Here is a 14531-nt window from a genome sequence, read left to right on the forward strand (position 1 = left end):
GGGTGTTTGTCAAGAGCGATTCAATACGGCGATTCAGCGGCAGATTGTCGAGGATTTAAAAAATGCTGTGTTTGTCATCAATATGTATGCTCTTCATAATGCTCATCCGCCGAGTTGTCCCTCCCTTTAACAAAATCTATCCGATTGCACTCACGGGAGATGCGAGGAGCTTTCTTTTCGCAAACGGTCGACCGAATTCATAGTCAAAAGACCGTCAGACAGGTCGAAATTTCAAAGAAGAGACGGTTGGCGCGAGAGGCGAGAGATAGTGATGAACTGAAAGCAAGGCCTAGTACATAGTTTCATTCACAAGAAAACCAGCTGTTCAGACTATTCGGACGCATATTTTCATGTTGATTAAACAATAGTCGTGTATATTAGGTGTAGTTGATATAGCGGACGTTACAATAACAAGTACCTTGGCCGGACGTGATTGGGGACATTTACCAGACATGCTGGAGGTATCCATGAGGACTGGGAGATTTTGTCGGAATACCCGGCCAAACATCTCATGCGATCGTCATCACGGGATCTGCGAGAGGTCCGAATAATCCTCTGCGAGATCCGGCTCAGACTCAACTCGATCAGCTGTGTACATGGGTTGTGCAAAGTATAGATTAAGGGTCCTGGCATGGGATGGAGTCGGCGCTTAATTCGAATAAGTGTGTTTGTTGTTGTGTCTAAGAGAGACAAGCGCCCGGCTGTTGTGGGGCGATCCTCGAAACTTGCCAGGACAAGCGGGTGCAGCAAGGTAACAGCGATAGTGCGAGATTGAGACAACATGGAGAGTGGACGCCCTGTGTCTCGCTCCTCGATTGAGGGTCGAGGTGAGACCTCTTCTGGGGAGACGGCAGCACCCCCGACTGCATCGTCGACACCTGCTCCGCCAGTGCGCATGGGACCCGAACCTCCGCCCAAGACAGCCAAAGATGCATCCGAGACTCCCCGCCACATGTCTACCGAGCCTACGAATGGTGCGAGTGGAAACAACACAATGCTCCCACCTCTGCCCCTGCCCCTACCATTGCCACTGCCCCCACCATCGTCTCTGTCGCACACACAAACGGGAACAACACCAGGTCCGTCTGTGCTGCCTGGACTCGCCTCGCTGACATCATCCGTGCCGCCGTTTGGACACGGATCGACCAAGAGTGGCGATGATCGTGCAAAAACACCTGGAGCTGGACCTGGTCTGCCACCCTTTGGTCCCGGTCTACCCCCCATTACCTCTGTCAGCGCCGCCGGCACACCCGGTCCGACCTCCCTTTTGCCCTCTGCTAGTCCAAACACCGTTCCTCTCCCCCTTGCTGCCCCCACCCCTCTTCCCATGAACCCGAATGCTCTCAACCCGCGCTATTCTCCTCCGCGCTCTCCCCTTCCTGCCGATGCCCCTGCCCCCTCGTCCCCCGAGGCTCGCCCGCTCAACGTCAAGGATGCCTTGTCCTACCTCGAGATGGTCAAGGTCAAGTTCCAGGACAAACCAGATGTCTACAACCACTTTTTGGACATTATGAAGGACTTCAAGAGCCAGGCGTGAGTACTTTTGCTTGTTGTGGTTCCATCTGTCTCTAACTTGGTCTAGAATCGACACGCCTGGCGTCATCGACCGAGTCTCGTCGCTTTTCAACGGTCACACCGCTCTCATCCAGGGTTTCAACACTTTCCTCCCTCAAGGTTACCGTATCGACTGCACTGTTGACCAGCACGACCACAACCTTATTACGGTTACCACTCCATCCGGCACCACCACCCAAACAACCGGTGGTCCATCTCGTCATGTGCTTTCTACCCACGCTTCGCCCGCGCCCTACCCGGCCATAGTCCACTCCACCACTCTCCCACCTGGCCTCCCGCCTCTCCCGGCCTCTCCATACTATCAAGCCGCCTCTCCTTCTACGGTCCATGCTGTCACCGCACTCCAGGCATCGGGCCCTCCTCTCATCCCAGGTACCACAGCCCTCTCCTCCTCCGCCCTGGCCTCTGCATCCGCCATCCACCCGGACTCGGCCCTCGCCCAAAAGAACGCCCCGCCCATGGTCGAATTCAACCAAGCTGTGAACTACGTGAACAAGATCAAGCAGCGCTTCGCCTCGGACCCGGACACCTACAAGCAATTCCTCGAGATCCTCCAAACCTACCAAAAGGAGCAACGCCCCATTGCAGAAGTCTACCAGCAGGTCAACGTCTTGTTCAACAACCAGCGCGATTTGTTGGAGGATTTCCAGCATTTTTTGCCCGACCATGGCGGGAACGGCGGGAGCGTTCCTGGTCAATCGGCCGGGAACAGCGGTGCGCTCTTTGGCATGGTCGCTCAGATCCAGGCTGCCGAGAGCAACTGGGCTCGGTTCACCTCTACTGCAGAAGACAAGTCGGCAGGCAAAGGCAAAGAGTCGAGTGCTGCAGGCGGCAGTGGTGGGAGCGGCGGCGGTGGTGGTAGCAGTAGCGCACCCACGAGCAAGCCTGCGGGGAACAGTGCCGACAAGGATAAGCGCAAGGATGCCAAGGACCGTGAGCGCGAACGCGAGCGCGAGCGTGAAAAGGAGCGATTGGAGCGGGAGAGGCTTGAAAAAGAGGCCCGCGAGCGTGAGAAAGAGAAAGGAAAGTTGGAGGCAAAGAGGAAGAAGCGTGGTTTGGAAAAGGAGCCAGAGAAGAACGGCAAGCCTGGTAACAACAGCAAGGTCAGTTCCGTTGCACATCGATAATAATATTGGTCTGACTGCCTGGACGATAGAGGACCAAGGTTGCCCATCGCGAAGACGAGCCGTATGCACCTGGCTCCCCGCCGCCTGCCCAACAGTACCACTCGAACCCGAACCAGCCCTCGACGTCTCAATCGCTACTCCACCATCCGCTCTCCACGCCGGACGAGATTGCGTTCTTTGAGCGCGTGCGAAAAGTGATCGACGACCGCACGGTGTACCAAGAATTCGTCAAGATGCTCAACCTCTTTGTCCAGGAAATCATCGACGCCCGAACGCTTGTCGATCGTGCGCGCACGTACTTGAACGACGAACTCATGGTTCAATTCAAGGACATTATGGGCTGGGACGATCGCACCGTCGAAGTCGATACCGGGTCCGGAGAAGGAGGTCCCGTTGCGCCCGCCCTCGACCGCCCGCGAATCGATCTGGGCAATTGTCCCAAGTTTGGACCGAGCTACAGGCGGTTGCCTCATTCTGTGCGTCCCCTCGATGACATCTTGTGCGCTCTTCTCACAGCTAAAAACGATATAATTACAGGAAGTTAATCTGGCATGCTCGGGCCGAGACGCCATGTGCTGGGAAGTCCTCAACGACGAGTGGGTCTCCCATCCGACCTGGCTATCCGAAGAATCTGGGTTCACGACCGGCAAGAAAAACTCGTACGAAGAGGCGATGCACAAGTCGGAAGAAGAGCGCCACGAGTACGACTTTAACATCGAAGCCCTCCTCCGCACGATCGCCATCCTCGAGCCGATCAAGGCCCGCATCGACGCGATGGACCCGGACAAGCGAGCGACCTTTACGCTCGATCCTCATCTCGGCGGCCAGTCGCGGGGGATCTACCAGCGCGTGATTAAAAAAGTGTACGACAAGACCGTCGGGGCCGAGGTGATCCGTGCGCTGCACGAGAACCCGTCCGTGGCCGTTCGCGTCGTGCTCGACCGGCTGAAGCAAAAGGAAGAAGAGTGGAAGCGTGCCCAGCGCGAGTGGAACAAGGTCTGGCGCGAGGTCGAGGCGAGGAACTATTATAAGAGTTTGGACCACCAGGGCGCCAACGTCAAGGCCAACGACAAGAAGGCGCTCACGTCCAAGCAGCTCGTGCTCGAGGCCGAAGCGAGGCGGAAAGAGGGCCACAAGGCCCGCCATCGCATGGTCGATCCGACGTTTAGGCGGGTGGAGCGCGAGGACGCGGGTGCTGCGCCCGCCGGCATGGCGTTTGTCATGGACGATATGGGTGTGGTGCAAGACGTCATCAAGCTCGTCTTGGTCTATCTCGACCGCTCGTCGAGCAGCGTGTGTGCGCCGGACGAGAAGAAGCGCGTCGAGCGGTTTTTGAGGACGGTTGTCCCGATGGTGTTTATGCAGGACCACGCAACGTTCGACGCTGCCTTTGGAGACGCCATCGATAGCGGAGGGGAAGATTATCCCATGTCGGACGATACCGCCGACGAAGGCACTCGAAAGCGCGGCACGGGGACAGGAAACGACTTGCGTAAACGTGCGCTGAAGAACCAAAAGGCGCCTCCCCGCCCAGCGAGGCCCGCGCGGGCGTCTCCGATGGCGGTCGACCCACCCGAGGCTGTCTCGTCCGAATCGAACCTGCCCGAAGGTGTGTGGGTGCGCATGGACGAGCCTGCTCCCCCTCCCGCTGGGTCTTCGTCCTTGTCCCCGTCGTCGGATGGCAAACGGCTCAAGGGCACGATATATGTGAACAATGCGGTTTACGTCCTGTTGAGGATCATTCAGGTGGGTTTCCGAGTTGGTTTGGGTGGAGGCCAGGTTGAATATCGGAGCTGATGGTTTTATGGGATGGCGGATAGATATGGTACTCCCGTCTGGTCTCGCTCAAGAAATTGGCCAAGACGCTGTCCGAGAGCGAAACGTCGTACCTTGAGAACCCGTTGGCTGTCCAGCTTGGACTGAACGATGCAGTCCCGCCCAGTGCTCATAGGCTTATTCCGGCCAATAGCAGTGAGTTTCCCTTTTTTTTGTTTACTTGCTCGACTTTGGTTCTGAAAGGTCACCCGCAGAAGCGATCAATCCCGCCGAGTTTTATCCTACATTGTTAGACGCGAGCGAGCGCATGTTTGATGGCGAGATTGACTGGCAGCAGTTTGAGGAAGTTGCGCGGTTCATGTTTGGCACCAAAGCTTATGTGGTTTTCACGATCGACTTGTTCGCCAGTCGGGTCATCAAACAGGTGAGTGACCACTTCCTCCACCTTGAACCGGGTAACTGACGGTCGAGGGGAACAAGGCGCAAATTATACTCGGCGATCCACGTTGGCCCGAACTGTTCTCCCTTTTACAAAAAGAACGCCGCGAGACTGCGCCCGGGCCGACTTCCCAATTCTTGATCAACTACCGGCGCCAGGTCGAGTCTCTCATTGCGGGCGAAGACTCGCGCGAAAAGGATAATTCGAATTTGAACGTTCATCGTATTGTTTGGGTACGTTGGACCGATTTTGTATGCGGTTCTGGGACTAATAGAACTGGGTCGTAGAATGGGGAGAGGAGAGTGTTGAGCTTCCAGTTGCTCGCGAGGGATGATGGGAGCGTTATGGACAGCGAGACAATGAATGGACGGTGGAGACAGTATATCGACTCGTATGTTTTGGTGAGTTGAATAATCGGGAGTTTGAAAACATATGCTGACATTGTTATAGACACACCAAACAGAGGGCATTCGTGGCACTGTGGCTGGACCTTTACTTCGTCGGTGTGTACAGTTTCTAAATTTCAATAAACTTGACCTGACTATTCCTACAGAAACCTTCGAGCAAACGACTCGGCCGAAGAAACACCCAAATACCATGCCGAAGGAGGTCTTCACATCAAAGTCGACATGCTCACCTACCGCTTGTTCTTCGTTTCCCGGACCGAAGAAACATACTGCCGTGAACGCACGAGCTCAGAAGTCCGCCAGTTGGACGAGCAAGCCAAAAGGACGGCATCCGCACGGACCAAGGCGTTTGATACATGGTTGGCGAGCAAGACCGAGGATAGGCAAAAACAAGACGATGTGTCGATGGAAATGTAACGCCCTATTTTGTACCTTGTTTAGTTTGTTATTATTCTTCCGGCCTGTTTTTGTTATTCTGTGTATTTCAAGTAATTGGTTTAGAGTATGGACGGTGTTAAACTCTCTGATCCCTTATATATAAAAACACATAACAAAACAAGGATTTTTTTATATCTTCAGTTTGCGTCGGTAGGTCACGAATCCTCGGACGTTGCCTTCTACCTCCTCCGCCCACCTCCTGAGTTCTGTTCCACCTTCCTTTCTCCTGTCGATGCTTCGTACGAGTTTACGGAGTGGCGTTATAGAGGACGCTAGTACTTCCGTGCCCTTGAGGCTTCTAAAGTTGACGTCGTAGGTGTTGGCTTCGTCTGCATAGATGTCGATCAGGAGTGAGAGTGCGTGAAGAGTGGGTTCGGCTGAGCGCGGGGTTGGATGGATGTAGGATAGGAGGTACTGTGCAATGGCCTGTCCAAGCAGATTAGCCCCGGTTACATTACAAATCGAACCAACACCGACCTTGTTCATTTCGATCTCCCCCGTATTTTGAGCCAAACTACCCAAAATCCCGACGCACTTGACCTGCACTTGTTCGTCTGCCTGGGTCGAGTCCGCCACTTGGATTAATAGCTCCACTTGCTCTTTTTGAGGGGCCAAAACCCCCCTTGCGAGCCGTGCAAGTCCCCAAAGAACGCCAAGCGCTGCGACCGATAACTCCATTCTTCGATCTGTTGTCGAGGGTGCATTGATCGAGGCGGTCAGAGTAGTCCATGCCCGAGGCCATGCAGCGACTGCTACTTCTGCTGTCGCAGGATTAACGGGGCCTGTATCGGATGTAGGGAAAGATAACAACAGATTGGAGAGGCATTCAAGAGCGGAGATGTGCACAGATGTGAGCGCCGAGGTTGTTGGTAGGTGGGTGGGCTCGGTGGTTATAGTAGCTGTGGCAGAGGAGGGAGGGAAAGACATGGATGTGGGCGTGCTTAGTGACAAGAGTAGTGGTGTGAGAGTGGTGAGCAGTTTGATACTATTTTGGTCTGCTTCGGGGGACGCCAGGAAGGAGGGTGGTTCTTCGTCCATAGGTGCATCATCTGCCCATTGTATTTGGTATTTCCATGTATGCAAATAAAAATGATAGCTTACCTGCATCGCTCTGGATAATTTCGTCCTCCAGTCCTTCTTCCCGGTCCATATCTGCATCCTCGTCCTCATCTTCCAGCTCCTCAGGTACAGGTTCGGGATCAGGTAACTGAGCACACACGCCAGTTAAAATCTCCAGCGAAAGTTGCAACACTCTCAATCTCCGCTCTATGCGCTCCAGTAATATTTCTGCAGGAGATTTATCATCCGACTTGGGAAGTTTGGCGAATTTGAGTGAGTTGTTTTGAGGTGCTGGGGCGGGCTTCGGGGATTAGGTTAGTGACTATATAACTAACAACACAGAAAGACTTACAGGATTTGCCAGAGTATTCTTAACCTCTTCGACAGCCCCGTCAAGAGAGTAGGACAGGAGGGGTGTAATTAATGGTAATGCGATGGAACGGTCAATGTCGATAGACGAAGCGTTGAGTGCCGCGGGTAATGGCGAAACATTCCTCAATGAACCTATTCCATGCACATAAGTTATGGCCAACAAACTCAGAGTTGGATTCGATTAGCAACGTACCGCAGGCTAAAACTCGAATTCCTATGTCCCATTCATCGTCGTTCGGCCCCTGCGGAGCGGTCGAGATTGCAACGAGACAAGCAATGTACTCTGATTCAGAACGAATAGTTTGAATTGCGGGTGGATTATCCTCTGAGAGAACGTAGAGGCACTGGACTGGCGCATATAGTTAGCATAGGGATGCATGTAGGAATGAAATTTCACGTACCAGACGCATGAACGACCTGCCTTGGTAGCTTCGCACGGTTAATCAAAAAGGACATGAGGAATGGAATAAGCGAAATTGAATTGATAGCATTTAGCGCTTTATTAGAGGTTTCCCTAGAAGCCTATAAGTACCTTTCGGTGCAATGGAGGAATTACTTACGATAAGCACCATAAGATGGTAATTATATTTTCAGCAAACTCGTAAACTAGTTCTTGGACCTTCTCGGGCGCCGACTTGGGGTTGCTCAATACATTTTGGAGGGTGGTGGACAACTGCGGCCGGCCTTGGTAAAGGTGTCTGTGAGAGACTCGAGAGGACGTACCTTGGGGATAAACTCGGTCAAAGGCCCCATTATCCCTTTATTAAACATTTCGGCGCAAATGTCGAAACCTCCGTCAATGCATAGGTTCCTGTTTGCCTTTGAGTGTTGTGGAGTATGGGAGGTGATGACGATAAGTACCTGAGTGCCCCAGTAGCTTCAGCTGCGACCTCTTCTGATGGGTCAGACAGCCGGGTGATTAGAGTACCGACAACGTTCTTCCCTTGTAACAACCTCCTCGTCGCTGGGTCGTTTTGAATCAAATTTGATACAGCTGCACATGCCCATGTACGCTCGGCCACGTCTTCACTATTCATCTGACGTATTTATATCAGGTCAACAAATCTGTTCTGGTATATATTACTCCACTTGGGCGGACCTTCTGAATAATAGGCAATACCGCTTCGACCTTGTCCTTCCGAGTCGAACTTGCAGCTGATTCGAGGCCTTTGGGGATATGTGAGTCTGGCACTCGCATAGGATTATGCCGACGCATTGCTTTTTTCTTCTGTGCTTTCCCCATGTCGATCAACCGGTTTGTTTTGGATGAAGTCCAAAAATTGTTGATGCGAAATGAGTGTGCTAAGCGCCCTGGGCCGGGGATAAGATAGGCGCCGGGCTGCTGGTCGTGGCTCAATCGCTTTGTTTGACTGCACTCTACAATACTTGTCTATACTTGATAACAATCGTGAAATATGGATGCACAAGCAGGCTCTCATGCAACGGTCGCACGCTCCGAGTGAACACCAACCCCGACTTTTCTCCGACAAGGCCCTTTCCAAACTAACACACTTCTTATTCTTCAAGTGTCGATATTGCCAACCGTGGCGCGGCTGATTTTTTGAGACTTTATTATCGGGCGTACGACGCACCTTACAGGACGGATGTAAGTTGTTTTGTTCTTGTTTAGTATTTATATTAACTGAGTTGTGTAGACGGTACCAAGGTTCTACCGCCCCACATCAAATATAACATGGAACGGAACGCCTGTATCTGGGACGGACGAGATGCGACAGCTCTTGGAGGCCATGCCTCGCTCGGACCATGATGTACAGTCATACGATTGCCATCCTATACCTGGTAATCGTCACATTCATGGTTATAGTGAATGGGCACATCTAACACAAAATAGGTTCGAGTGTTCCTGGGCCACAACCACGCCCACCCTCGTTGCTGGTAACAGTGACAGGAACCGTGCGGCACGGTCCACCGCCCCAGCCCAATCCAGCAACAGCAGCCAAAAAACCAGTTTTCGATAATGAGCCAAGGGTGTTTAATCAGACGTTTATTCTTATTCCCGACGAGACTGCTGCGGGTGGCGAACCCAAGTATTTTGTCAAGGCAGATTCGTTGCGTTTTGTCGGATGATAGGATACTGTAATTGTGTTGGGCTGGTCCGCAAAATAAATTATTTATTGTTACGCTTCCTGCTCGGGAATAGGCGCCGCCGTGACGCGATGTTGCAATCGGATCTGTTGTGGGCTGTGTTTAGGCCTTCCGTCACCCCTTCCCTAAGTTCCCTTTGGCCGATCCCTTGAAGTTTGACCACTACCTCGGCCGGCTTCTACTCAACATTCACGACACGAGCCTACGACCTGTACGACCCCAGTGTTGTAATATTTTGCTGTACTTTCTAGCTCCTAGGCCCTTATCCACTCGTCAGCCATGGCGCAAGGAGGCGGATATGACTTCAGACCCATCATCACCCATTACTTGTTTCTAGTCACCTTTTTACTCGCATTTGTGAGTCTAATTTTTGGCCTGTTTGAGAGTTTGTATGTTGATCTTACATCCGATGTCCATAGGCCGGGTGGTTTACGGCGTTCATTGGCCAGGCGGCTTCAACATCTCAGTGTTAGTACTGTTGGTTCCTGTGAGAATTAATCAACTCATTGTCAATCTAGACGGTAATGTATTTGTGGGCTCATTATGGTTCGCCATATTGTAAGTAATCACAATTCATCTGGTTCATAATTAACCAACCATCACCCCTCCCTAACAGCCTTGAGCTATTCCTCATCCTGGGTGTCTTGCACACACTTGCCACGGATACCATTGCGATGCACCGTCTACAGGTACGTTTCTATTTGGTCCTGCGCCAATGACACCATTGTCTCACTGTTGCATTGATTAAACCGATACCGTTTCCACCAAATAGATTTCCGTGTTTGGAGCAGTTGCCATCGTATTCTCTGTAGAGGGCGTGAACCGAGGCATCTATAGCGACTTTTCTTCACTCCAAGCAATGGGCGCAGGATGGCTCATTCTATCTTTCGTAAACGTACGTTGGACCCTCATTCCTAAATACCCGGCGGCAGAGACTCAATGTATAGATAGATCCTCTGGGTGTTGTACTTTACAGCCGAAGAAGACTCCACAGTTCTCAACACCCTTGATTCGCTCGGCTCGGGATCGGGGTTGACCCCAGCTGGGCGATCTGACAGGGGCGGACCCCGTCGACGAGGGCACGGACACACTCAATCCATGACCCGATCCTCAAATGGATACACCGGAGCTGGAAAGGAGGAGCACATGGGCATGAGCGGTATCACTCCGATTCACACCGGCGGAGGCGGCGGTGGAGGAGGCATGAGGCAGACTAGCCCAGGAAGCATGACAGGCGGAGGGCGTAGTTTCGGTGAGGATTCACATCATCGTGCGGCGTCTCCCAGTACGCCGCTCATGAGCAACGCAGTCCCACCTGGCTCGGGCGCTGCGGCCGGACCAGGATTAGGAAACGATCCAGAACAGGGAGGACCTGGTGGAAATTATGCGTACAAGGCTCGCGCGTTGTATGCGTACAACGCCAGTCCGGATGATCCATCCGAGATTTCATTCGCTAAAGGAGAGATTTTGGATATTGTGGATAATAATGGAAAATGGTGGCAGGCCAGGAAGGCGGATGGAACTACCGGCAGTGAGTATTTTATTAGATTTTTAGAGAGGCTTTTCTAGAGCTGACTGATATTTTTTCTCCCTTGCGCGTGCAGTTGTTCCGTCGAGTAAGTAGCTTACATATCTCGATGACTGAGCTGAAACTGACCCGATGTTTTAGATTACTTGCAACTCGTTTAGAGATCCTTCCGATACTCACCAATTGGACACTTTTCTCTAAAGCTTGTTTGCTTGCCTCTTACGTAGCTTCTAGTCCTATCTCCTCTCTTGCTCCGACTTCAAACCTTCAACTCTGCTACCCCGATCCTCGATTCTTTCCTCAGCCTGACCGGCCTATCCCCCAAAATTACATCTACAGTGGGGTAACATACCATCTTTCATTCCCGATCTTCCGTCCATTTTATTGGTTTTTTTTACCTTTCTGTGTATGTATGTATGGGCTAGGATATTGATACGCATTTGGATCATTTCTTCAGAACTCATGATAAAATGAGGTCGGCCGTACGTTTGACAGCCATTTTAGGCGGCTTAGGCACGGCATCATCGTTTCTTTCTTTGGCCGGCCACGCCCCCACCCACCACCGAACTGGCCAGATGCACCTTTGCCCAGGGTGAAATATAAAGATCCACGATGCTAACTGCGGGCTGCGATCAAACGCTTGGTATATCTCGGCCTGGGTGTTCGGCGAAAATGCGAGCGGCTATTCATTGGCTATGGATATGTGACCATTCTTCTCGCTATTATCTTTTTTTATTTTTCAGATGTTCCCATTAGCGAACTTGGCCGGCGGATGTTTCAACAATTAACGGAAAGGTCGTCCCATATTGGACATGGCATGGTTCAGAATTAATTTCTCAGGTCAACTAGCGACTTCTCCCAAGGCGGAAATTTGATTTTTCATAGTACATGTAAGCCGAGTATGTTTGGAAATGTGTACATGATTCAATTCGTGTCAGGCCAAGGTTCCTTACGACTCCGCCATCCGAATCAAATGATCGTACGACGTGCGAGTGAACGAGCTGTCTCACTTGGGGATGTTGGGCAACGTATGCTATATAGCCTAGCTCGGCGAGGTAATGGGGAGGCTGACTGGGTCAGCCCCCACCTCGGATGCCGGTATAGGATCGTGTTTACGTTGTTGCGCGCTTGTCAAAGCCTCGGCCTTACTTTGTTACAGACACTACCAGATCGGCCCCTTGTTTTACCCCTGGAAACTATTCTAAAATACGGCGTACGATAATAATACCTGTCTATTCAGTTCCTGCACCATTCTAGCGCTTAGCCGAGTCTTAAGTACGAGGTCCAAGGTCACCTGCACTTTGAACCCGCGCGAATCAGGCCTTGCAGTTGCGAACCTCCGCGCGCGAGCCGCGTCTGCGCTTGTCGATAGGATCGACAGAAATTAGGCTTGTGCTGATTTTCATCCGGTCCTGCTTCGGCCACGGACACTCCCACCTCGGCCGCCGTCTACAAATTGAACCTAGCCACGCCTCCCCGCAAGAACTATATCGATATATTACCCAACGCTGTACGAGATCGCCATGACCCAGACCAGAGAACTATCCCCTCTGGTTCTTCCACACCATTACTTGGACTCCAAGCTTGGCACCAATAACAACATATATACTGTGACCTTTTCGGTCAATTTAGGTTTCATGGCTGGATTGGCAGATACTTATCTCGGGAGGTCTATCCTGCGTGTCGTGAGCGTTGTAGTGGCCACTGGGGGCTTTGTTACGGTGAGCAAAATAAATTGTGTGAGAATAATTCGGGCTAATAATAGTGCATAGAGCCTGGCTGTCATTATTCTCGCTCCGTTTTTCCCTTCACTCGTGTCGGCTGCACCGCCTCAAATCCCATACCCTCCAATTGCTGCTACCTCCTCTCCTCCCAGACGGCGCCGAACGTACGCACCCCCAGTCAGCATAACAGTTTCAGTCCGGCGAGATCCGAGTATTGTTCCAATTATCGAACGCTCCGAGCGAGACAGCGCCTCGCCTGGCCCCGCTCCACCTGGGAGGAGAGTCTCATTTTCTCCACAATCTTCGAGTACTTCGGTCCCAACGATCCCCAATGGTTATCTCGTAGATCCGCCCAGCCGTCCCGGGAGTTCCAACGGTCACCCCGCCCCCGCCATGCGTCGAGTGCTGGAACAGGAGACTGAGCTGAGCGCATATGTTTTACCCACACCTCCGGCGAGCATAGCGAGCATTAGTTCCGAGGGGGACGAACGTGGTATGGAGGATTTTGGCATAGTCAACCCCACTGTGGGAAAACAGCAGCGGCGGTCACTTCTTTTTTCATCAAGAAGGGGCGGGAGCGTCCGAAACAAGGAGAAGCCTACCGCCGAGAATGGGGAATTATTTGGCTTTCGTCGGAGGGCTCAGAGTGTAGGAATCGCGGTTGCCGAGGAGGCCTCTAAGCGTAGCAGCTGGATATCACACTCTTCCCACGAAAGCTCGGCTTACGACGACACTGTCCGTGAATCCGAGACCGAGACGGACCGAGTGAGCCATCCGGGCACTGCGGACAAGGCGGAGAAAGAGAGTAGGAGACGTTCCGGGCTGTCTTTTCAAGACTTCAAGACTGCTTTCGCAAAGCGGGAACGACGCGCCTCGGTGCTCATTTCCACGTCTGGCTCGTACACACTCTCACCGTCGGAAGCCAGTTCCTCGCCAAGAACGTCTCTCGGCCTGGGCAAACCTAGTTCGGTGTCACCTTACCCATCCCCACGGTCCGCGTCCGACGAACTCGCCCGAAAAAAGCGCGCAAGTTCGCCCCCACTACGGCTAGACACCGCCAACACTCCCCACGAGACCGAGCGGCGCGAAGTTCAATCACCCATAACCGACGGCGAGGGCCACACCCGGCCGTTATTCAGCGGGGAGGTGGTTATTCGGAACGAAAGTGGCCGAAGACGGACACGATCCAGTGCGATTCCGGGGTTGTATGCTGATGCTGAAGTCGTACGACGCTGGTGATCCCCTTTTATTTCCATCTATAGACATATCTCCACCATCTCTGCACCCCCTATCTTTATTTGCCCATTCTGTTTACATTTGGTCTTGAGAACTTTTTCGTTATGCTTTTTGTTGTTGTATTTGTACTGTGGCATGTTACTTTGTATGAAGTTGATCATTTTATGACGCAATAATTTTTTACTTTGTAAAGGTTCCTGGATGGATTTTGACAGACAGCGGGGAATGTCACGTGAAGCTTGCATCATTAGGTGTGTGATTCTTCGAGTGCCCATGGCCCCGAAGTTACCTTGGTAGTCAAAGAAGAAAGTTAGATAAAATAATGTAGAAGGGACATATCTTGCTGGACCAACTCGTGATTAAGGCCGACGAACGTGTGACTCTCGAATAATCAATGTTAGTGTGGGAAAGACCCATGAAGTTGAGTCATCTGACGACTCGGAGGCCGATTCGCTATGCCCGATCGATGGCCTATAGTTATGTCTTACCAATGTTACCGACGGAAGACATCGTGTGTACGCCCGTGTATTGCCTAAGCATCAATGACCGAATCGCATTTGCGTCTTTCGGGGTTTGAGGCTCCGAGGCTATTGTTAACGCAGAGCAATTGTCATGATAACCGTCCACGTTTTCTAGGGCTGTCACGACTGTTGATATATTGTGCTGAGATATTCCGCATTTACTGGAGGTATATTGGGATAGAGAATATCCAACGCATACAATCGATAGAACAGGGTCTCGAAT

The 14531-nt window shown here is 52.0% G+C and overlaps 5 protein-coding genes across 5 annotated transcripts; 4 read left to right on the forward strand and 1 right to left on the reverse strand.

Moving 5' to 3' along the window:
- Positions 1 to 781: 781 nt before the first annotated feature.
- On the forward strand, positions 782 to 5741 carry RhiXN_09875 (histone deacetylase complex, SIN3 component; the record flags this gene model as incomplete). The annotated part of the gene is made up of 10 exons (XM_043329691.1): positions 782 to 1533; positions 1583 to 2678; positions 2732 to 3178; positions 3240 to 4448; positions 4523 to 4673; positions 4733 to 4902; positions 4959 to 5150; positions 5205 to 5318; positions 5368 to 5420; positions 5471 to 5741. 10 exons carry the CDS (start codon positions 782 to 784, stop codon positions 5739 to 5741), a joined length of 4455 nt encoding a protein of 1484 aa, XP_043182525.1.
- Positions 5742 to 5891: 150 nt separating this feature from the next.
- Positions 5892 to 8436, reverse strand: RhiXN_09876 (ARM repeat-containing protein; the record flags this gene model as incomplete). Its single annotated transcript, XM_043329692.1, has 10 exons — positions 5892 to 6188; positions 6240 to 6811; positions 6864 to 7122; positions 7174 to 7325; positions 7387 to 7542; positions 7595 to 7707; positions 7754 to 7866; positions 7917 to 8004; positions 8055 to 8230; positions 8293 to 8436. 10 exons carry the CDS (start codon positions 8434 to 8436, stop codon positions 5892 to 5894), a joined length of 2070 nt encoding a protein of 689 aa, XP_043182526.1.
- A 172-nt stretch (positions 8437 to 8608) lies between these two features.
- RhiXN_09877 (nuclear transport factor 2) lies at positions 8609 to 9281 on the forward strand (the record flags this gene model as incomplete). The annotated part of the gene is made up of 4 exons (XM_043329693.1): positions 8609 to 8652; positions 8721 to 8799; positions 8849 to 8993; positions 9046 to 9281. 4 exons carry the CDS (start codon positions 8609 to 8611, stop codon positions 9279 to 9281), a joined length of 504 nt encoding a protein of 167 aa, XP_043182527.1.
- Positions 9282 to 9578: 297 nt separating this feature from the next.
- On the forward strand, positions 9579 to 10988 carry RhiXN_09878 (high osmolarity signaling protein SHO1; the record flags this gene model as incomplete). Its single annotated transcript, XM_043329694.1, has 8 exons — positions 9579 to 9656; positions 9719 to 9767; positions 9818 to 9857; positions 9916 to 9988; positions 10072 to 10194; positions 10251 to 10830; positions 10904 to 10915; positions 10969 to 10988. The coding sequence occupies 8 exons, from the start codon at positions 9579 to 9581 to the stop codon at positions 10986 to 10988; spliced, it is 975 nt and encodes a 324-aa protein (XP_043182528.1).
- Positions 10989 to 12350: 1362 nt separating this feature from the next.
- On the forward strand, positions 12351 to 13790 carry RhiXN_09879 (uncharacterized protein; the record flags this gene model as incomplete). Its single annotated transcript, XM_043329695.1, has 2 exons — positions 12351 to 12548; positions 12600 to 13790. 2 exons carry the CDS (start codon positions 12351 to 12353, stop codon positions 13788 to 13790), a joined length of 1389 nt encoding a protein of 462 aa, XP_043182529.1.
- Between the last annotated feature and the right edge of the window lie 741 nt (positions 13791 to 14531).

Source organism: Rhizoctonia solani, chromosome 8, assembly GCF_016906535.1.
Source record: "Rhizoctonia solani chromosome 8, complete sequence".
Taxonomy (NCBI): domain Eukaryota; kingdom Fungi; phylum Basidiomycota; class Agaricomycetes; order Cantharellales; family Ceratobasidiaceae; genus Rhizoctonia; species Rhizoctonia solani.